Source organism: Numida meleagris, chromosome 12 (genome assembly GCF_002078875.1).
Source record: "Numida meleagris isolate 19003 breed g44 Domestic line chromosome 12, NumMel1.0, whole genome shotgun sequence".
NCBI lineage: Eukaryota > Metazoa > Chordata > Aves > Galliformes > Numididae > Numida > Numida meleagris.
In genome coordinates this window covers 7,372,641-7,394,961 of record NC_034420.1, presented here as the reverse complement: position 1 = coordinate 7,394,961, position 22,321 = coordinate 7,372,641, and the positions used below count along the sequence as shown (strand labels likewise).

At 39.2% G+C, this 22,321-nt stretch overlaps 2 protein-coding genes and 1 long non-coding RNA gene across 4 annotated transcripts in view; 1 reads left to right on the top strand and 2 right to left on the bottom strand.

Moving 5' to 3' along the window:
- The window catches only part of TTC1 (tetratricopeptide repeat domain 1), a 34,707-nt gene extending 15,371 nt beyond the window's left edge, over positions 1–19,336 (top strand). For both annotated transcript variants that reach the window (XM_021410813.1, XM_021410812.1), the window contains exons 5-8: positions 1,821–1,857; positions 3,590–3,738; positions 10,995–11,049; positions 18,701–19,336. In XM_021410813.1, coding sequence (XP_021266488.1) covers positions 1,821–1,857; positions 3,590–3,738; positions 10,995–11,049; positions 18,701–18,834 — 375 coding nt within the window. In that variant the 3' untranslated portion in view covers positions 18,835–19,336. The remainder of the gene's footprint in view (positions 1–1,820; positions 1,858–3,589; positions 3,739–10,994; positions 11,050–18,700) is intronic.
- On the bottom strand, positions 8,736–10,999 carry LOC110405481. The gene is made up of 2 exons (XR_002442909.1): positions 10,944–10,999; positions 8,736–9,188 (listed from the first exon to the last, which is right to left on the bottom strand). It is a non-coding gene; the product is annotated as an uncharacterized LOC110405481 (long non-coding RNA).
- The window catches only part of PWWP2A (PWWP domain containing 2A), a 37,617-nt gene continuing 34,861 nt past the window's right edge, over positions 19,566–22,321 (bottom strand). The window contains exon 5 of the transcript XR_002442891.1: positions 19,566–22,189. The gene's annotated coding sequence lies outside the window, so the exon portion shown is untranslated. The remainder of the gene's footprint in view (positions 22,190–22,321) is intronic.

Here is a 22,321-nt window from a genome sequence, read left to right as displayed (position 1 = left end):
TTTAGCGTATACAGACCGAGAGTTGGATTGTTCAGAAGTGCAGCTCCTGGTTTTTCTAAAAACCTGGGTATTCAAGTACTTGTCGAATAATTTGTTCAGATGCTGTCAGGCATAAGCAAGACTTCTAACTACTAATTCAGTTGGTGTGCTTCCTTCCATAGTTGCTGTATTGGAGCGTAGATCTACATAGCAGGGCACTGTCTGGAGAGAATGGCTGCAGCTTTCTTCATGTGTTTCCTGTTCCTTGCCCAAGGACAGGTGCTCACTTGTTCCCAGAATCCACAATACACTGTAGGCAGAACAGATGCCCTGGGACCCGCTCTGTCTGAACAGAAACTAAACAATTTACTTTGTAAGATGATAATTGATTTTAAAGAATAACAGTTAAAGGTTCTGCATGTAAGTGAGGATTTCATCTTTATAAACAAGTTGTTGGACTGTCATATAACTGGAAGAATGGGAGGAGAGCCATTATGCCTGTTTGAGTTAATGCAGTCTGTGGACATGCTGCTATTTGACTCCAGCAGGAGCTAGAAGGACCTATCAGCAAGTATTTGGTAGTGCTTTTCTAGCTCACAGGAGTGTTAAGAGTCTAAAGCTAGTTGTCTGAGGTATTTGTATGGCTTTTCTATAATGCTTAATATCATACTTAAAGAAGTATTTCTCTTCAGGCTATAAACATGGTGCCTCTTCTTTCTAAATAAGTGAAAGTAAAAATTCAAAAGAAATTACTCCCTCCTTTTGTTTTAAGATTGGATTGTTCTGGAAAAGTAGAACAGTAACTCCTATAATCTTTTTGTCCTCTTGCAAAGTTAACTTTCTTGCTGTTCTCTTCTAATATTGAGGCAGATGGAGTTCTGTTTGTAAATGTACCTTGCAGCCATATTTAAGTATGAATAAATAAATTCTTGCTCAGCCAGAATTATCTAACTTGCTTTTGGGATACTAACTTGTTCGAGCAGACAAGTTAAAAAATTCCGTAGCCGCAGATGCTGGAATCTTTCAAATGCAAAAACTGTAAAATGAAAATCATCCTGTAAAATGAAAATCATCATCCTCAGTTGTTAACTAGAAAACTAATCCAATAATTTCCAAATGAACCCAAGATGGTAAAAGAACTATGCACAGACTAAAAACCTCACCTGTACAGATCAGTGGAACCTCCCAGACCAATACTTTTCTCTGAAAATAGCACCAAACAGCCTTTTTTTTTTTCTTGAAGCCCTTCTAGTTGAGATGAAAATAGGTTCTCTGTCTCAGCCTTCTTGCTTTTTTCCTTCTTCTCCATTATAAGCAGATTGCCTGACTCTCCTCCTCTAACTGTGGTTGAGCACACTAAAATCTCGTCCCTACCACTTCTGGCAGCCTTGGGCAACGTCCCTGGTAGAGGAAGTTACATTAGTGCGAAAGGAATATCTGCTTTTCAAATGTCTTAGCTCATACAGAAAAGAATTTATCTGGGAGTCCTGGGAACAGTCTGTCCCAACCTCTTCATTAATTGACATACATAGAAAAGTTGTAGCTTGGTTAAGCTAAGGCCTGCAGATGTGACTCAGCCTTTTGACTGTAGCTTGCAGCTGGCTGCTCCATGCAGAATGATTAGTGGGGCAGCCGTGCAATTTGAACACTGGCAGCCTTTGCAGAGAGGAAGCTAATCACTGGTAAAGAGCTTTAAATCAGAAGCAACGGTATGAAAAGCCTTGATTACGTGAACATCCCAGTTCCTTGGAATGCCAGACAAACCTTTTTGTTTGCAATTGTACGTAATCTGTTTCCCAAGAAATACAGTTTAACTATAACAAAACTGTTCTGTGTTCTAGGACAAGACAGAAGCTGCCTTAAATGACTGCAGCAAAGGTATGACTTTTTCTTTCCCGTGTGTTGCTCTTGTGCTAGATTTTTGATGCGTAAATGACACCAATTAGTGCTTTACAACAGAGTTATGACTTTGGGCATAACAGTCTTTAAATAATTTATAGAAAAACAATACTGGAAAACATTTCAATCTAGAATTATTTATTTTGTGCAATGTCAATGAAGCTTATTATCTGTAATAATTTACTTTCTATTCTTTTGTACCAACAAGACTGCTGTTTGTACTTTTTTTCAGTAAGAAAGCATTTTTATTGTGGAAGCTGTTATACCTACCATTATAAACCTGCTTCCACCTGCCATTCCCCTCAAACCTTCGTTTAATCCCAGACTCCAAAGAACTGTGGGGCCTCATAGAATTAAAAGCATTATCAGTTCCCTTTTATGCATGGCTTTTGCTTTGTCACAAGGGCTTATGCTTTCCCATTTTTGTCTTGCATGGTTTTATCTCTGCAACTTCTAGTGAAATCGTTTCAGCTGTGTATTGCTTTATTGCTTCCACCCACTCACCCATGCCCGAATATTTGTTAAACTCCCCATGATAGCTGCAGAAAAATGTCTGAATTACCAATCAGAAAACTAATCCAATGGCTGAGTGCCAGTACTGCTTGTACAGTAAATAGGAGTTTGTATGTTCTAAAAGTAACCTTGAAGGTAACAAATTCTAGCTGACCTCTCTTACTCTGGGGTTTTGCATCGTTTTGGTGGTGGCGTATTTTCAAGAACACTTCTGATCATTCTGTGGTGGCTTATAGAGAACTGGTGTGTTTTGCTGCAGTGAGACTTAAGCTGACCATCTCTTGATGCTCCCCAGGGACTTGGCTTACAAGCTGCAATGCAACACCTACAGCGCAGCAGAGCAATTCACGCTAGCCTGCAACTTGCTGACCTGACTGTAGTATTTGTCCTTCCAGAAGAAATAAGCTATAGAATATTTACATAATCTGAGTTTTAGTTATCCTGAGAACAATTTTAATGGGTTAGCAATTAAAAAATTAGACAGGATTTTTCTACTTGCTCTTCCTATGATGAAAAATGAGTGAATAAATTCTTGAGAAATTAACAGCAGCCTGTGAATTGTGAGTTTAGGATTTAGTCCTAACTGTACCACTAAACCTGTTAACGTGTGCCAAGTGAGCAAGGAGAAGAAAAGCTTAAATTCAGTCCATAGGCTTCTGTGCAAATGTGTAGATCTTGAACAGCCTTCTGTGCATTCACAACCCAATTGTGACTGTTTGATATTAGAGATGCTCAGAAGAGCACCAGTAGCTGTTCTGGAGTTTGTCTCAACTCGTACTGAAATGAAGAAGTAAATGCTTAATTTCCCTGTTGTATGCGTCTTTATGGATATTTAACCTTAAATATAATCCAACAATATATACTTATTATGTATTCAAAAGCTGAAAAAATATCTTAGGGATTCCTCAGGTTTCTGAGGCGTCGCATCATCTCTATTTGTGCACTGGAAATCACTTCTGTGTAGTGACAGATCATAGACATTCAATGAAAAATGGTCATTTCCATTAGACTTTCACAGACGAGTGTGAAGTGCGCTTTTCTAAATTATGATTTAGCTCTTAAACTGTGACTGCTTCGTTCTAAGCTGCATTAGAAAAATAACTACTAATATTAAACATTTAATACACACTTAAGAATTCATTTCAGGAGCTGTAGATATGTTTCAAGTGAAATGCTGTGCTCTATTTTTGTTTTCTAGCAGTGGAATTAGATCCTAACTATATTAGAGCTTTGCTGAGAAGAGCAGAACTACATGAAAAAACAGAAAAACTAGATGAAGCTCTGGAAGATTATAAAGCAATCCTAGAAAAAGACCCATCAGTTCATCAAGCCAGAGAAGCTTGTATGGTAAGCCTTTTTAGTATACTTTGACTCAACTTTAAAATGAAGTCTTTCCTTTCCTAGTCTAAATATTCGGCGCTGTTTATGCAAGCTGCTCCATGTGCAGTAGCAATACCTTTGAGTCTGAAATGTACTGTTTTTCTCATCCAATTTTACATAGGGAAGATGACATGAAATGCTACGACTTCTATGACAGGACTCAGGTCCATAAAGCATAGTTATTTTTTAATTTCTTATACAGTGAGTGAAGGAAGATGTGTGTTCTGAGCTGCAAGCGTATAACTGTATTTGTACCTGTTGGATAGCATACCCCACGCCCCACACAGTGCACACTCAAAAATCACAGTTACAGGGGTTGGAAGGGATCGAGAGATCACTGAATCCAATCCTGCTAAAGCAGGTTCCCTACAGCAGGTCACACAGGAATGCATCCAGGTGGGTCTTGAATCTCTCCAGAGAAGGAGACTCCACAACCTCTCTGGGCAGCCTGTTCCAGAGCTCCATCCCTCTGACAGCGAAGTTCTTCCTTGCGCAGTTTGTCACTGAATATATTACAGTTCTCACTTTTGTTCTAGTTTGATTCTCCCCGAGGAATATCTTGTAACTGAATGCAGTAACATTTTAAAAAAAACTCTTTTAAGTAACATTACAGTAAACTAATAACAAACTTTGAATTCCTGACTGAGGTTGTTAACTGTATTTATTGCATGGGCTAGGAAAGGTTGGTTAGGCCACAAACAGGACAGCACTGGCTTTTGTAGTGAATCACTGCAGCATTTCAGTAGCCATCATTTCAATATGAATCTGCAATTTGGAAATCATAGAATTGTTTGAACTGGAAGGAACTGCTAAAGGCCATCTGGTCTAACTCTCCTGCAATGAACAGGGACACCCACAGCTCCATCAGGTGCTCACAGCCCCTCCAGCCTGATCGTGGGTGTCAGCAGGAATGGGGCAGCACCACCTCTGGGCAACCTGTGCCCCTGCCTCACCACCCTTATTGTAATAAAAAGAAAACAAATACATTAAAACCACAAAAACAAACAAAAAAATCAGAATACAAGTACTCAATAATAGAGTTTTTGCTAGTTAATAAATCAGTGGGAATCCATTTTTCTTTCAGTATAATTATTCTAATTGGTGAGTTTGCAGTTGAATGCCTTCTTGGCATAGAAATAGATACCTTTTTTGATTACTTGATTATTTAAGTGAACAGCAGATAGAGGTTTCTTTCTGTCTGTAGCTGTTTGAATTATCTACAAGTCTACTTAAATTTAAGTCTACTTGAACGATGATGCTTTTACTTCTTGATTTTGCTGTTTTCTGTTCTTGGTGTTTGTTGGGTTTTTTTTTTTTTTGGCTATGCCTTGCGTGTGTATTGGCTATTTTGAGATATTTTATTAATAATGACTGCGGCACTTTTTTCTGATTAAATTACTTTTCTTATTCCCAAATATCGTGAGCTCTGCAGCTTAGCACTATGTTCCCTTGTCCGCTTTCAGTGAACATTGTAAATACTTCAGGTTTAAAGGTTTGTTGAGGAAATTTTGTCATATAACTGGAAGAGTAAAAAATAAATAAAAGTTCTTTAAGGTTTGGTTGGACTCTGGCGGCTTTGTTGAACGAAGGTGAACTCCCTAACACCTCATGAAGCCCAATCTACCATGTAAATAACCTCTACTCAATGAGGATTTAAAGTCATTGCTATGCCACTTCATCTGAGGTTTTAAGTAACTTTGTGTCAAATAGAAGCAGGGAGTGGTTTTTCTAGTCATGTTTAATATGTTAATACTTAGCATGGAAAGTAGCTGTCAATGGGACAATTTCAAAGGGTCTTTTCACAAGGGTTGGTGTAGTAGGAAGGGCTATTTTTGTGCAGAAAACTCCTCTTATAGACTGCTTGTCATTTGTATTTCTGAAAGAGGCTATGAAGGCACTGTTGAAAGGAAAAATGTGGTAGATATGCATACAGAGACAGTCTGTGGTTTTGAACGAATATGTGAAAATGAAGGGTGGCTGCTATCAAATATAAATGGGGGTCACTTTCTTTCAGAGTGGGAGCTTCACATCATGGTGTGTCAATGGCTTGAGAGCACCAGAGAGCCTGGAAAGAGCTGACTGCTTTCCACAGGGAAAACAACAACTGAACGGAACTACCTTTTTTATTCCATTTTAGGATAAATGGATGCAGTTTTTAAACATAATGCTTCATTGGGCACTTGAATCCATATGACATACTTGACTTCTCTTAATAGCTTGTTAAATTTTCAAAGGGCATCAGTATTCTGTATTCAGCTTCATATCAGTGAAACTGCAGCTTATTCTGCCCCATGAAGAAAAAGAAGTTTACTCCCAAAAATGATCTGTAAAACACACTTTCAGTATGCAGAAATGTGTTTGCAAGGTTTGAGTTTAATTATTTTAATTCTCCATTTGTGAAAATGAGGTATTAGTAGTGATTTTTTTTAATTCCCCTCCCCCATAGCATGGTGTTGTACTGACACATTAGGAAGTGCTTTAATAGCATATTAGACAAGAAGCCTTGCCTGAAATTACTTCCTTTGGGACTAGATCAATTGCACTGATGGCAGAAAAATACTCTGCTTAACTGTATAACTCCCGTTAGTGGTAAGGGTAAGGTTTCACAAAGCAGCTCAAGTGTTCAACTGCCTGCTGCTAAGGAAGCTGTCCAGTTGCTTTCCTCGTGCTTGCACTGGTACGAGTCCGTGACTGACCCTACAGACATGGCTGGTGATATGTATGTATGTGCCTGTGGCAGACAACTAACCTGGCCAAAAGGATAAACATCTATAAACAGGCAAAAAAAAGCCAGCAAGCAAAAAAAAAGCCAGCAAGCAAAAAGCCCCAAAGTGAGTAGCTTTATATTGGCTTGGCTTTCTGCAGTCAGAGGAGTCCTACTGCAGTTACTGGTGAGAAGGAGAGAAGATGTGATCAAGGCAGTGCAGGAGCTGGGCCCGTCACTTCTGGCAGCACCCAGTGACAAGGTCAGTTTACTGTACTGTGAAACAACCCCCTGATGCTTGTTGCATGCATCTGAGAGCAGGAGAGCATTTTATCACCTAGCTCTTGGCAATGGCTTAATAAATGACAGGCTTGTCAAACATCATTACTGCAGGGGCAGTGAACGTGATGCATCCGTCATAGTCGAGAAAAGAGTATTTGTGTTGGCCTTGTTTATAGTCTCCTAGCTGAGACTATGACTTATTTGATCCAGGAATTCAGCCAAGGAATCTGCTGACATTTCTAAAGGAAATGATGGGATTTAGTTTCTGTAGCTTGTAGTCTTTTAGCATTAGCCTAGATCCAAAAAGAGGCCTAATGTAATCTAGTTGGTTACTCGGTAAAACAGTGCTAGTGCGTTTTAGCAGCTCTTCATACAAAGAAGAACTGTGCAGATCAGACAGATTGTTTTGAAGCACTGGTCAGGACTCCACAGATTAAGATGTGAGAACACTGTCAGTAGTTGGTACAGAATGTAAGGAATTTGAAACGTACATTTGAGCTGATCTGAACCCCCTGAAAGTTCAGGTGCTGTCCTTTCTGCCTCTTGCAAAACCACAATTTTCTTTCAGTAACCGGTAGAGATTTGTTCCAGGAGAGAATCAGAAGCAGTGCTGCTGTTCTTCCTGGTCATCTTTCAGGAATGTTTTAGAATGATTGGTCATTTATTCATAATTTTTGTAGCTGGAAAGCACAGAGTTTGACTATTACGTCTACCTTCTGCTCCTTGACTTCATTTCAGTAGGCAGACTTCAGGCTCACATGTGGTGCAGAATGCTTTGTACAAAACGCCCTCAGTTTGCACTGCAGTGGGATTTACGGCATTCTGCTTTGAGTTGGTCCTGTTCTTGGCCAAGTTTCAGGGTAAAAGCAGTATTTTGAGATTGAGGCTTAGAAGTCCCCCCTTGAAAGTTTGTTAATGAAATACTGACGCAGCTAATTTTATGCTTTTTACAATAATCATAATAGATCTCTACATTTTATTATTAAAAACATAATTCCAGATATAGTGTTGTCTCCACGCGTGTAATTAGCAGATCTGTAATGTAGGGACTAAGAGATACTGCTTTATTGTGATGTAAAGTGCCCTGCTCTTTGCAGAACTAGCGCAGCACTTCTGTGCCTCCGCTGGTAATGAAAATGATGCATCAAGAGAATCTGCAGATTAGCTTCGTTCACTGTTAGAGCCAATCTTTCTCCCTCCTACACATAAGAAATATTTCACATACTGCTTTAGGGAATATAATAATCTTGTTAAATGATGGTTTAAAAGAAGTTAAATACAAAGTAATTCTTTGCTTAGGTTCCTGATTTGTTAGCTGCTTTAAAATTTCAGTGCAGCTTATATTTCAGAAGTACAGCGCTCATGTTTTAAAGCCCAGTGTTGCACACTTTGGTTACCTTTGACATCATTCATGCCAAATTAAACAGTCTGAAATTACAGTGTTTGTGGTCAAATAATCCCTATTGATGCTTTCCCAGAAAGTATTTAATTATGTGGTATCAATCTTTAGGTTTTGTTTTTAGCAGGTGTATAACAGTGTTGTGTGAATTTTAGCTTCGGCACAGTTTCTGAGGGAGTGGCAGACCAGATAAACTTATTTACCAAGAGAAGCTGTACTTTGAGATAAGTATCACAGAACCAGAGGAATAGCTGTGTTTATGGATACCATTCTATAGATAAGTCACCTTAGATGTACTTTTCTGGAGTGAGAAATGCTGAGTCTTTGGAATAGTACTATTCAGGCAGACAAAACAAGGAATAAATATTTCTGATCAAGTATTTAGGTCATTTCATGCTAAAGGCTAATGTCCAATATGAGGGAGAGATTCTGTGCAAGCCAAACTCATCCGAGATACAGCAGATGTGTTGTGGTTTAACCCAGCAGGTAGTTGAGCACCACACAGTCAGTTGCTCACTCCCTCCCATTCCCAGTGGGATGGGGGAGAGAATAGAAAAAAAACAAAGTAGAACTCATGGGTTGAGATAAAACTATTTACTAATATAGAAAAAAGGAAGAGGGAACGTCACAGCCACAATGCAAACTGAATTTACAGCCTGGGGATATCCACACGTTTTCATGCAGGCAGCTTGGGTCCAGATCTGCACCCAAGTTAATAAGGCCCTCTGGGTCAGCAGGAGCTGGATGGCGTTAATTAGATCTGAATCACTGGTGGTGGTATTGCGCCTGGGCTGGTTTCAGGCTCAGCCACCTCTGTGTACATGTAATGTACTCTTTCGTATTGATTTTTCAGTTTTTATGGGGTGTAACATTTCTCTTCCTCATCAGTGTTGAAAATGCCTGTGTCCACCAGTCAATAGTGTTTTGAACAGGAGGAATAGTCAGGCAGATATTCTTTTTTCCTTGACATAAACATCTTATTTCACTGTAGAAATGTTATCAGAATGACAAACCCATCCACGATGACTGCAGCTATAAAATACAGGAAAGAACTAAATTAGGAAATTGAATTCTTTAGCTGTGTTCAGAAGCCAATTATCACAAGGGAAGTACATAAGGAGTGAATTCCACACCTGTTACCATAGTCTACAACTGTAATTAACTTACTGATAGCACCATTTCAGCAGATCTGTCTTATTTTCCATGCCTGTATAATTGGATCCTGAGCTGCCAGGATTGTATAGTACTAAGTGTAATATGTACATTTGAAATAGTAACTTATGAAAATATGAAAAAGATATAGTGTGAATGACAGTTGCTTTTTATATATTTTGCTTTAATATGTAAGGGCTGCTCGAAAGTAATGCCTCCTATTTTAGTATGTTGGCTCATGATGTCAGAGGTGGATGTTGGTGGTATGGAAGCAAAGGTTGAACCTGCCCACCAATATCCCGTTACATTTTGTTGCTGTGTGACAGATGGCAGCAGAGGGGCAGCCTGACACAATGGCATCTGACATGGAACTGCATATGAATCAAAGGTGCAGAACTGAATCCCTCCATGTGGAAAAAAGGCACACTGAGTGACATTCATTGACACTTGGTGAATGTTGTTGGAAACCGAACAGTGGATGTGAGCACAGGGAGGTGATGGGCAGTGCATTTTGACAGTGGGTCACCTCTGCTGCTGCAGATTTTTTATCGGCGTGGCATGCAGGTTCTTGTTCATTGCTGGTGAAAATGCATAGTTAATAGCGATGACTGTGTTGAAAAATCGTGTTTTGTAGCTGAGAATTTGCTCAATCAGATAGTGTTATTGTGCTCTTTGGATCTGTTATAGTTTCCATGGAAGTAAATAGGAGGCATTACTTTTGGAGTGATCTAACCTTTATTTACCTGATGCAATAGTAAATGTAGCGAATATGAACCTATAGTTTAAAATGGTCGTTAGAATCAGCTAGCAAAACAGCACTGCTTTTTGTGATGGAAGATGAGTCATAGCTGTTTTAAGTGTAAATGGGAATCTCGGATCACCAGGAATACGTAGACCATGCAGTTATGTAGTGCTTATTAGAAATGTGATAAGGTGCTACCTGTGATGGTGCACTGATTGAACACTAGTGCCATTTCTGAGGAGGAAAAAAGCACGAACGAACTGTTCCTTGGACTGACACCTTGCTCAGGATGAACTTGTTGCTTGGGAGTTCCCTCCCCACGATGAATCATCAGTTGGGGTCCTCATTAGAAATATGCCAACATTGCACAACAAGGTGTTGCTCATTAAACTATATCTCGAAGTTCATAGACAGCTAATTCAGTGATCTTCTGATAAAGTATTTTTATCTAGAAGATCTTCACATTTTCAGTGTGCATTTCCCTGAAGCTGTCTGCCAATGCAAATTGACTTTACAGATGTTTTCCTCACTAGACCTGTACTTATGTTCAGAAGTCAAATACAGTGCTTGCTTAATTTCTCTAGTCTCTCTTAACCATATTTAGTGTATGTGGTAGAGGAGATACTTTAATTCTAGGTCTCTTAAATTCCCTGAACTCTTCAGTTAAAATACTGGGCAAGCAGATCAGATTCCTTATTCAGCTGTAAAAATGTGTGCCTGTATGAAACCTGCACGTACAAGTTATGACTTGCTGTTTCTATGAATTGATGTCATAGGATGAATTACGAGTTTCCATAATAGGATAAAAGTGTTGGTTTGACATGAGGATTTTTTTAAAGCCATAAACAGTGCATCCTGGGTATGAGTATGAAAGTGACATATGCTTAACCTACAATACTGCTGAAAGCATGGATCTGATTCCAGTTGTCTTTTCCTTTCTGCAGCGATTACCTAGACAAATTGAAGAGCGGAATGAAAAATTAAAGAAAGAAATGTTGGGTAAGTACTATGCTCATAAATCTTGCTTAATAATCATTGTGATCTACTAGGAAAATAAAGGAAATAAGTGTTAAACAAAACTCATGATTTCTTCCTAGTTCTCCATTGCTTAGTTTTGCGTCCAGAAAGTTTTAGCCAAATAATTCTCCCCAACAGAAAAGGGTATTAGTTAAATTTAAAGACAGTAATACTCAAGACACTTTAGAACAATATATGCAATAGCAGGGGGAAATGGCTTGAAACAGGCCAACTGGTCTGTCCTTCCTCTGTGCAAGTAAACTCTCAAAGGAGACGTTCCCATGAATGGGTTAAAACAGTTTTCACTAAACCATACATAAAAGAATTCAACCAGCTGTAATAACTGAGCGTGTTTGATCTTGTGTCTGAAGAAATAAATTCGGTTCCCTTTGTAGCATTTTCCACCTATAGACCTCCAAGTCTTCATGCTAATCCTGGTTTATATGGCATTTCAGTTCTGTTTGTGTTGAGGCTGGATTAAGCCTACCAAGTGTTACAAGCAGGCCTCTGGTCTTGCTCAGAAAGGAATTTGATTTCTTAATTTTTCTTATAATTTGTAAATGTCAATATATACCAAAAAATGCTGTTTTTTTTTTTTTTTTTAAGAGAATGTAATTGGTATAACTCACTTGAATGTATGTGCCCCCATCATTGTATTGTATGGCACTGCTTGGATAATATCTTAACTGGATTGACATGTTTCAAAAGGATAATTACTTAAATAAGATTGCCCAAGAAAGTAAGGTTTTCATGTGTAATAACAACTTGTATAAAGCACTTCCTTGCACAGCTCACAGTGTTATAGATAAACTAATAGTTGTGGGGTGACCCACAAAGGCTGTTGCTGACATTGTTTGCTGCCTCCTAATCTGAAGGATTTGGTAGTTCTTACAAATTCAGATAGCGCATACCCTTTCCTGATATTCTGGTTTTAAAATGAGGTGTTGGTTTTGGTTTTTGTTTTCACATAATCTTTTCATTTGTGTTGTTTAGAAATTCCACACAAAAGAGCAAGGATAAATGACAGCATAAGATAAAAAGAGAAACTTGACTGTACCTGACCTGTTTCAGAAATAGCTGCCAACAGTTAGCTGTTTACTCATTCTAGGTGTGACAAGAGGTAGATGAAATGCTTTTCCTAAGATGAATAGGTTTTGAGAGTTTAGGACGGTGTTTTGTTATTCTGCTGGAGAATCAGGTTAAACAAACTCAGTCTATCTTGCATCCAATAACACTAATTCCTAAAATATTTGGAAAGAAGACACTCTTTGAAAAGCTTCTGCTGTAGTCGACGTTGTTCTTTAATTTTTGCTTCTCACTGTGCAGGGAGTCTGATGTGCTCTTGTTTTGTACATGTCTTGATCTATTGAATTTCAATAAAGTTGCTTGTAAGGCTTTCTAGAGCTGCTCATCAGATTGTTTCCAGCCTTGTGCTTAGAACAAGCTATAAATAACTGACAAATGCAGAAAATCTCCAGAAGGATCATGCCTCTTTGTAGGACGGGATGGTTTTCAACACAAACTAATACAAAAACAGTTCCTGAGCTCTTTTGACTTCTTCCTTTTTACTATTTATAACAATGTCTAAAGAGCCTAACTTATCACAAAAGAGCCTGTACTGAAACAATAAATCCAGCATTATAAACTGTCGTTACCAACTTAATTCTATATTGTTAACTTTTGTCTAGATTTCAGACTAGACGGAATTTTAAGTGTCAATCCAGTGGCAGCTAAGATTTGAGAACTGGACTGATCTTTTGGGAACTAGATCGGGTGGCATATATTGGGATCCTAGAGAAAGGAATCCCTTCTCAGTGATATTACATATGTGCAAGGGAATGCATAGATGTTTACTTCTGTAAACAGCCAGACTAAAACTCAGCATGTAACCCTATTTTCATCCATAACCTCAGTGTGACAGGATTCACGTAAATTATCTCATATGTTGTTAAAATTATATGGTCTCATCTGGGCATTTATTCATGGCTCTACTTGTGATCAGCAGTGTCACACAAAGTAAGGAATTTTTCTATCATATCGTGTCTTCATAGAACATTTGAAGTTAAGTTTCAAGTACGGGCAGTCACAAGACTCGTTTCATTTTCTAAGTGTTACGCCCAATATCTTGTCCTTAACAGAGGCAGCAGCTATGTCATGGGTCTAATGGTGCAGCCCTGGGAAGATGTTCCCAAGGTTTTAAAGTTGCTTCTGCTCTATGTGAAATCAAAGAAAAACCCTTCCAGCTGAAAGGTGGAGGGGGAGGAATGGGGAGTTCCAGAAGGAATGTAAGACAAACTTGATATAGCGTGGTGGTTAAAACATTTATTTGGATTCTTTTTGTTGTACCATGTGTTTGTTTTAAGCTGCTTCAAATCACGTTTTTCAAGAACTTTGTTAGTGCTATGTATCCACTGAGTACCATGTCAGAACTGACATTTGCTTAACAGTAATCTGCAATCGGTGCCAGGCGTAGGAGGATTTGTTCCCTGGCTTTCTCACAGGAGAGCCAGCTGCGCTGTCTGGGTTGTGCCCCAGAATTCTTGGTCCCAGGAGAGCAAGTCAGATGCATCCAAATAGTTCCAGGTCAGGCCTGGTGCAGGTGCACTTACACTGAACTTACATAATAACTAACAGTATATTCTAGAATAATGTCGCACTTTGTGCCTTGGTCCCTTTTCAAGTTTGCATATCACATTGAATTCGTATTTTAGTCAGTGTATCAGCCCGTAAACATGGTTTTTCTGGACTTTTATTCTTTCAACTAAGCACTGATGTACCCAGCACAGCTGAGTAATGCTGCCATGGCAGCCAGAACTGTGTACAAATAAACTTCAAAGAGAGCGCATCTTCCTCCTCCCCCCAGTGTGTTGTTTGCTGTTTTGCAGTGCCCCAGCTCATTACCACATAGTTTGTCAGAAAGTGAAACCACTTCTTAAGTGATTGTATGTAAATAAATCAGAGTACACCTTCTTGGCTGGTTCTTCTTTTCCTGACTACCCACCTATGAATTCTTGCATTAATGAATTAATTGTGATTAATGAAGTTGATGTCATTAGAAAAATGAAGGTTTATTGCCAAACCAACCCCATTTCTGCCATGTATTCTGAAAGGCTTTAACTTTTCTAAAGCTGGCATTTGCCTTCAAATTATTTTCATATTTTCCGTTCAGTATTAGCATGTTAATGTTGTCTCACGATGCTAAAATTTGCTCGGTACCACCTAACCTCTGAGTTTCATATAAGTGAAAGCTTAACTTACAGCACACTTTCAAAGTAGCTTTTAAATGCATGTGGCACTGCAGTGTTGAAGGTCAGGTTGGACAGGGCTTTGGACATCCTCCACAAGATCAGGTTGCCCGCGCTCATGGCACAGGGGTTGGACTAGATGATCTCTAGAGGTCCATTCTAACCCAAACTCATTCTGTGATTCTGTGGTTCTTTCCCTTTATGGTTTCATAACGTGGGCAAACTCTGCCTCTCATTGCCTAGGATTAGAACTCATACTAACCATTCTGGTTATTTTTCTCCTGATTTTAAAACAGAAGATCTCTAGCTGTTGTGCAACAAGCTAGTCTTGTTTAGATCCTAATTATTGTGATAAAGGACCATGGCCCCTGGGGAGAGGGTGTGAGATGAGCAGAAGTTTGGAATTGTTTCAGCGAGGTTTAGTAGCTTGCTGTCTGTGATCACAATACAATTTTCTACATAGCTATAGGAAAGCTAAGCCTACTGAATACATACATTGGGATGGGACATATGCCAATATGTGTAACCCATCTTATACAAACAGTTCATCAAATCTGATCAAAAACAGTCGGGATTTTCAGCTTAAGTTATAAAATGAGTGTATTCCAGAAAATAGTAAAATGTACTTGCTTATTAATGTGATTAACACAAAGACCTATTAGAGCGTATCACTTGGGCCTTTCCCAATAAATATTATAAGAGATTTTTCCAGCTACTTAAGATCATTGAAAATACGTGAGGCTTAATGCCTAAAGAAGGAGTTTCTTCTTTGATACTGAAGGGTATGTTGTATTTGAAACTAAGCTGCTGAAGCTCAGTACTGTGAGTCCTGAGAACTTGAGGTCACTTGAAGTAGTTCAAACCAGGACTAACATACAGTCACTTTTTGTCCAGTCTTTGCTTACCATTTAGGGATAGGAAGATGATTTGTCCTAGCTTTTTAATTCCTTCAGAAATGCTGTTGATCGTACAGAAAGTTACACAAAGATAAGACCTCTTCAGAATTTTTTTAATCCAAAAAAATTCTTAGCATAAACAATATCTGGCTTTTCAGCTTCCACTCAACACATAATCTCTAGCAACTATATTAGAAGAATTGCCAGAAATACTCAATAGCAGTCAGTTATGATTGTTACATGAAAAATAAATCATGAGAAATCTTTGTGCGTCTGTCTTTTGTAACAGGACATTACTTTTCCGTTTAGGTGAATAATGAATCACAGACTTCTGAGACTTAAATTGGTTTCTCCCAGTTATTTTTCCTGTTAATCTCTGAATATTGTTCTGCTGAATAACTTTAGCATGATGGAGCTCCAAGTGAAAAGCAGACGTATGCTCTTTAAAGTACTGTTTCGGGAGAATGTGACCCTGCTCTAGGATTGGTGAGCGCTTGACTGCAGCTCCTTGCAGCTGAGTCACAGCTCCACATGCTCTTTGCCTCCTTCCAGCACAGTCTGGCTTTAAGAATTTTTCTTTGGGGGAAGGGAAAGGTTGGGCTTAACTACTGATCTTAATTTAGGGATGAAAGAAGAGTGGGGGTGGAAGAAATAGTGCTTCCCTACAATGATGGGTTTATGCATTCCAAGCAGCAGGAACAGTGCTTTGGGCTCGAGTTCCCGGAAAAGGCAAGGCTTTCTTCTGGTTTATTAACATTTTAATTAATGTGGCTGCACCAAGAGGCAGTGCTGTATGGGACTTTAGTGGCAGAACAGGATGGCGACCTGTAACCACATTGTTTAATGTATAGTCACAGCTTGGATGAGATGAAGAATAAAGTATTAAATACATCTTATAGCCCTTAGTTTCTCCCAGAGAACTGGCCTAGCTACAAATAAGAATGGCAAGGCGGTTGTTCTGTGTTTATGCTCTAGTATGACCGGAAAAGAGCCATCATGCTAACTGCCACTTGAAAAGGCCTTTCAGTGTTTCCTGAAACAGGCAAACTTGTCTGCCTGCTCCTGAGCCAGCTGCAGTGCTTGGATAACTTGTAAACTGTTTACAACTGGCTGTAGGAATGCCAGACTATGCCAGAATTCTTCTACCACTAGACAAAGACACTTCTCACCCAAAAAAGTGAAGCTAAGCAATGACTGATTGTTTGTCTAAAAACACAACAGCAACTATTCATCCCCATCACAGAGATGCTATGAACATCTTTGTAGTTTTATAACCAAAGAGCTTTTAGGATGAAGTGTAAAATTATGAACCTGACTTAGTAGTTAATTTACACTAACCAGTGTAGCTTAAAAAAATAAATCTGTAGCAGGCAGCTAATCCTGAGTGAGCCACCCACTGGAGTAACCTCGGCCAGATCACTCAACCACCTGATCTGTTAATCCAAACAGGAAAATAATAATATTAGTAAAAACAAAAAGCAAAAAGCTGCCCTGCTAACTAGCTGCTTTTGTAGACAAAGGTGGTCCTTTTTTCATGCAAAAGACCCCAGAATTTCCATTTTGACTCTCAAAGACCAGTCTTGATTTAAGATAATTGCACAAATATCTGAAAGATACCCAGTTGTGAACCTGCACTTTGATGCAAGATCTTAGTTACACTGGCATATTTAGGGTGCTGTAGTAATATTAACTGTTAGTTTCTTTATGCAGGATCGAGCAGTTCCTCAGACTAAAATGTTTACATTTTTTAACTATCATTTCTTGTTGTATTTTCTATGAATGTTTTCAGAAAGCTTCCCTGCCCCAATTCAGTTTTGCAAATGTAATTGGAAAAACAGTATGTTTTGGATTACCGGGACGGTGTTTAACCTGGCTTGAACAGTTGCCAGATAGTCTGCCCCTTATCTCGTGTCTGTTGAATAAGTCTTTGATACAGTTTCTGTTTTGAGCACAGTCGCAGGGTTGCAGCATCACGCAAGGCAAATGACTTGATCTGTTTGTACGCTGTGTAATGTCAATACTATTCGTGTCTCTTTGCAAAGGACTTGCATAGAACTTCGCTCCTTATGTTTCTGTATTTCATCATTGCTGTGAAGTTACTACTTCAGTATGGCTTAGCAACAAAGTTCTAACTCAGTCCAGATTGTTTGCTGCATTGCAGTGAGAAAACTTAGCTAACAGCAGTGGCAATGATTGCACTTCTGGGTAGCACTTGTCCTGGGTGCCACCTTAAGCAAAAGAACTTAGCAGAAGCATAGAAACTAAATGGTAACTATTCTTATGACTTTGCTCTTGTATCCTAATACTTAGTTTAGAAATAAAGATGACATCTAAATAACACGTACACTTCTTGTGTCTAAGGGGGCTTTAAAAAAGCACACACATAAAAGTAGGAACAGCCAGGAGGAACATAATATTTTTCTTGGAAAACCAGCCCTCTTTCTTCTGTCTTGTCATGCCAAGAGATCAGCTAGCTTGTGTTTAGCCAACACTGAAGTTGTTACTTTTGCTTCTTGTTTAATTTTATGCATTTTACCTATTCTACAAACTCGAGTTAGATGTGATTTTTTTAAAGGATGTCTTTTTGTTGTCCTCCTCCTTTTATATGTGGTAGGAACTATTGTTTTGTAGAGTCAGAGAGCTTGTGTGGGGTATATATTAATAGAAGCCTTTGGATTTTAACTGTCATATCTTATGTATATTTAATAATGCTCGTTAAATAACGGTTGCTTAGAACTCTTAGCAGAGATGAGGTAGCTACAGAGAGCTGTAGTTTTGAATGCCAGTTCCTGATGGCAGGATGTCATCTGACGTGCTAAGGATGGCTACAAAGTTGTATGCTTCAAAGGGAACTGCTTATTTAGAAGGTGCAGGCCCTTGCATGAATTGATTAGTTTTAATGTTCATTGTATCAATGTACATATCTAGAAGGAGATCTGTAATAGTTACAAGCGAGCAGAGTTTGAACTTTGGCTTTCTGTGTTTCTTTTGGGAGTCTAGGAAACTGGGCAGTTCTAATATCGTTGAATGTTTATAGAACTGTGACTGCACCAAAGTGGCAGGAACTGAAAAATTTATGTTAAAAAACAGAGCGTTGGCAGATATCGAAGTTATATCCAGGTACAGGAGAGACTAATTATTTTCTGTGAGCTGTTCAGGTCCTGTGTAAGGAGCACTTATGACTGAGGAAATAAAGAACTGCTAGGTGTCCAGAACCAGATGGCATCCACGGCCACTGACGTCAGGGCTGCCTGACAGGCCAGTCAGAATCTGAACTGATTTGCTTTCAGCTCCAAAGCTGACACTGACTACATCATGACTGGAATTTTTTTAGTTCATATGGGAGCCTAAATATTCAACTAACTGGAGAGATTTCCACAGCACTTACCTTAAATTAGTAGATAAATTAGTAGAGCTGGAGTGTGCAGTTGGGCATCATTCAGTGGGAGTTTTCCCTCTGCTTACTACTCACATATTTCTTTTTCATTGTAGGCAAACTGAAAGATCTTGGGAATTTGGTTCTCCGCCCCTTTGGCCTGTCAACAGAAAATTTCCAGATAAAACAGGATTCATCAACTGGCTCATATTCCATCAATTTTGTTCAAAATCCAAACAACAATAGATAACATGAATTCAGCTTAGTTCTGCTGGCTTTCAGGCTTTGTGACCATGTGCTTGCACGTTACCAATACAAGGATTCAGAAAAGATTCTTCACTCTGTCCAAGTGAAGATAGACTCAAGCAAATTCATTTCCCTGCTTATAAATTATTTACAATGTGGATGTAAAGAAAGTCGTTTGACTTCTTTTAGTGATAACTATGTCCCGTGTGTGATTTCTCACTTGCAGTATTTGGCTTGTCCACCAGTCAGGTTCATTATTTTGGCCCATTCAATGCTGGCAAGAAAATTCTAGCAAGCAGTTCAGTTGAATCAAAATGCCCATGCACCTGTGGCCAAGAACAAAGCCTAATGGTGTCTTGGGGAATTAATGAATCTAGCAGAAGCACTTCTCCACGTTCAGGAGGTGGATGTGACTGACAGCATGCATGGAAGCAAGCCGACCTCCTCTGTGGAATATTTTTTCTCTGTAATAAAGGCTTAGTATTCCTGTTGGATTGATATGTGAAGTTCTTGCCTTGTGTGAATCCTTTCCATGGTGGCAGTGTTGTTTAAAATTCTTATATCTACCCACAAATAACATACTTACAAGACATTAATTTGATGCGTTTGAGGTTTCTTTTCTTGCTTATAGCAACATCAGTATATTATCCTCAGGCTACCCTCTGTTTGCTTTTTATTTATTTTCATTTTTTATTTATTTTCTTTTGAAGATGATACAGAAGCTGTGTGATGATATGTATACACCTTGTAAAGGTCCTATAAAGTCAGGGAGATCTGCTTCCCTGAGATTTATTCATGTTACAGATCCCCATAATGGCCAACAATTGACATTAAAATTGATTGCAAAAGTTCCTTGTGATGTAATAGGCTTTGAGAATGCTGAAGCATTGATTTATAGAGAGCTATAAAAAAAACAAAAGTGTTTTTCAAGTACTTCACTCAGATTTTGGAGAATGGGTGTCTTTTGTAATTACTGCATACTGGTTTTTTCTATATCAGTGTTGAAATGTTTACATGGGAGGCAGATTTCAAAACACAATTTAATTAAATAATTACTGGTAGCTCTCCATTGGCTATTAGTTGTCATCTTAAATTTATTTCAAGAAATCTTCTTGTGTGTACTTAAAGACTGAAATTGCACTAGTTGCATGTTTTGAGCTCCAGTCTTTACAGTGATATGCCTGAAGGGAATACTCTCAAGCTAAGCTTTCTGGTGCTTTTTTTTTTTCTTCCATTTTGACAGTGCAGACTTAGAGATGTGGGGTTTGTTGTTTGTTTTTGATTGTTGTTTAACTCTGTCCTGGTGCATTTTTAGTTCTGACTTTGTGGTTAACTATTTATCAACTATGTCATGTCTGCAGTGAGATGGTGTTACATCTGTGGGAATTCAAGTGTCATTGCCAAGAGAGAAACCCAAATTCACAATAAGGACTGTGCTGCCTTTAACATCTTCTGCGTTATTAAAATGTCACTTAACTAAACAAAAGCATACAGCCTCTAGGATTTCCATGTGCTAAGAAACAATAACTATGTCATGTTTTACTGGAGTACAGTTCCTACAATGCAAGGTTTGATTTCCTTTACTAAAATTGGGCAGTCTGGTAGGTGTAGAGATGGGAGGTTTTAAAGAAAGATGCTGCTCCCGGTGCTATGGGTTAACCCGAGTGGTAGCTCAGCACCATGCAGTCATTTGCTCACCCCCTCCACTCCCAGTGGTAGAGGGCTGAGCTTATCTGGGCAGTGCAGTGAGGGTACGAGGGAATGTACTGGGAGAGAAGTGTGCTCACACCCGAGAGGCTCTGCAGGTCCGGATAAGCTAATTAACTGGCTCAGAGCTGGCAGCTCTGCCTTCAGAAATGTAACACTGCTTTCAGTACTGAGCTCTTTAGACCCATGGAAGGCTTATTAGCTGGAGCAGAGTATTGAGACTGGTATAAATCTCACTAATTTTCCCCGAGACCTGGAGTACTAGGGAGCAGAGGCTCCAAAGGAACCCTGGGCAGAGGCGGTGTTGAGCTGGAGCTCATAAGCTTGGTTTGAGCCCAAACTGAGAAGTCACTCAGGAATGTCTGAATCACACCTTGCCAAAGCTTCTAGTTCAGCACATGACAGGTAGAGATGTCCATTGGTGCTGTTGCCGACTCCGCACCGCCTGACACTGTAGAAGTGTCTGGCCCTGGAAGCAGAGCAGTGTGGCTGCATCTGGAGCAAGGCAGTCCACTGACTTGAATTTCACCAGCTGACTCCTGGCCTGGGGAAAGGAGTGCATCCAGGGTTTTGTCGTGTTTAGCAACAGTCCTCTATCACTGAATGCGAGGCAGCTTAGATCTGAACCCCAGCCTTCACTCAACTGCAGCACATACCCCTAGACCATGCATAAATCGAACCACTTTGAAGCTACTGTGGACACTTAAAATTTTCTTTGTATCTTGATTACCAATTAATTGTTATCTTTACTCAGCCTTCTGTGTTTATTTACCAGTGTATGGCTGTTGTGCAAAGTTACAGGCAGTGATTTAGCAGTCTGCTGCTTTGTCTTACAAATGAGTTTGGTGACTTATGCTCTTCCTGCCATTCTGCTCCTGCTTCTTATCTCTAAAGGCCTTCTTGGGCAGAGGCTGGGTAGCTTATTCAGGAAAATAAAAGCACAACAAAACTTTTGATATTTCTACCTGCTGTGCAACTTCCCTGCTGGATGCCTGCTGTGTACCTATAGTTTTAAAACGAAGGGTAGAAAACGTGGAGCTGAAGAATTGCAGCTGATTTGCTTTTCATACTTGTTTGTAATTTAATTGCATTGTGTGAAAGAGACAGCTTAATGTCACTGGAAGCTGTGCACACCATTAGAGAGGACTGATCTGTAGGTCATTCCTACTCGAAGTGCCACTCTCTGGCTAGAACAGAAATCTCTGGACTGTGTTATTTAACATTACCACAAGTTTTCTACCAGGTAAAACACCAATTAATTTACTGATGGAAGCTCTTTTGTATTGTCCGCATCCTGAACCAGCTGCCTTTTTTGTTTTGGTTTGGTTTTTATTTTTAAAGGGATTTTTTTTTAATGTCTAAACTAGTCATCACAGCTGCCAAGAGAAAGGTAATTGGTACTTCCTCCTGTTGTAAATGGCCACAAATCCACTGCATTGCCAGGGTTTTGAGTCACATGCATTGGGTTTACAACCTCTAATAGGAAAAAATGCTTTATGCAGCAATCTTTTAAACATAAATGCTCTAAACCAACAACATCTCTTACTGATTTGTTCCAGTAGTTACTCACCCTTGTGTTTTTAGCATACGTGCCTCTTTTCCACTTGGTGTTGTCTGTCCTCAGTTCCCAGCCCTTGTTTCATCTTACTTCTCTGCAAAAATAAAAAGCTTTTAGTACCAGGCATTTTCTCCCTGAACATGTTAGCATAGTAATGAAGGGGCCGGTTGGTTTTCTCTGTAAGCTAAACAGACAGAGTTTCTTTAAGGCTTTCCGTACAAACAAT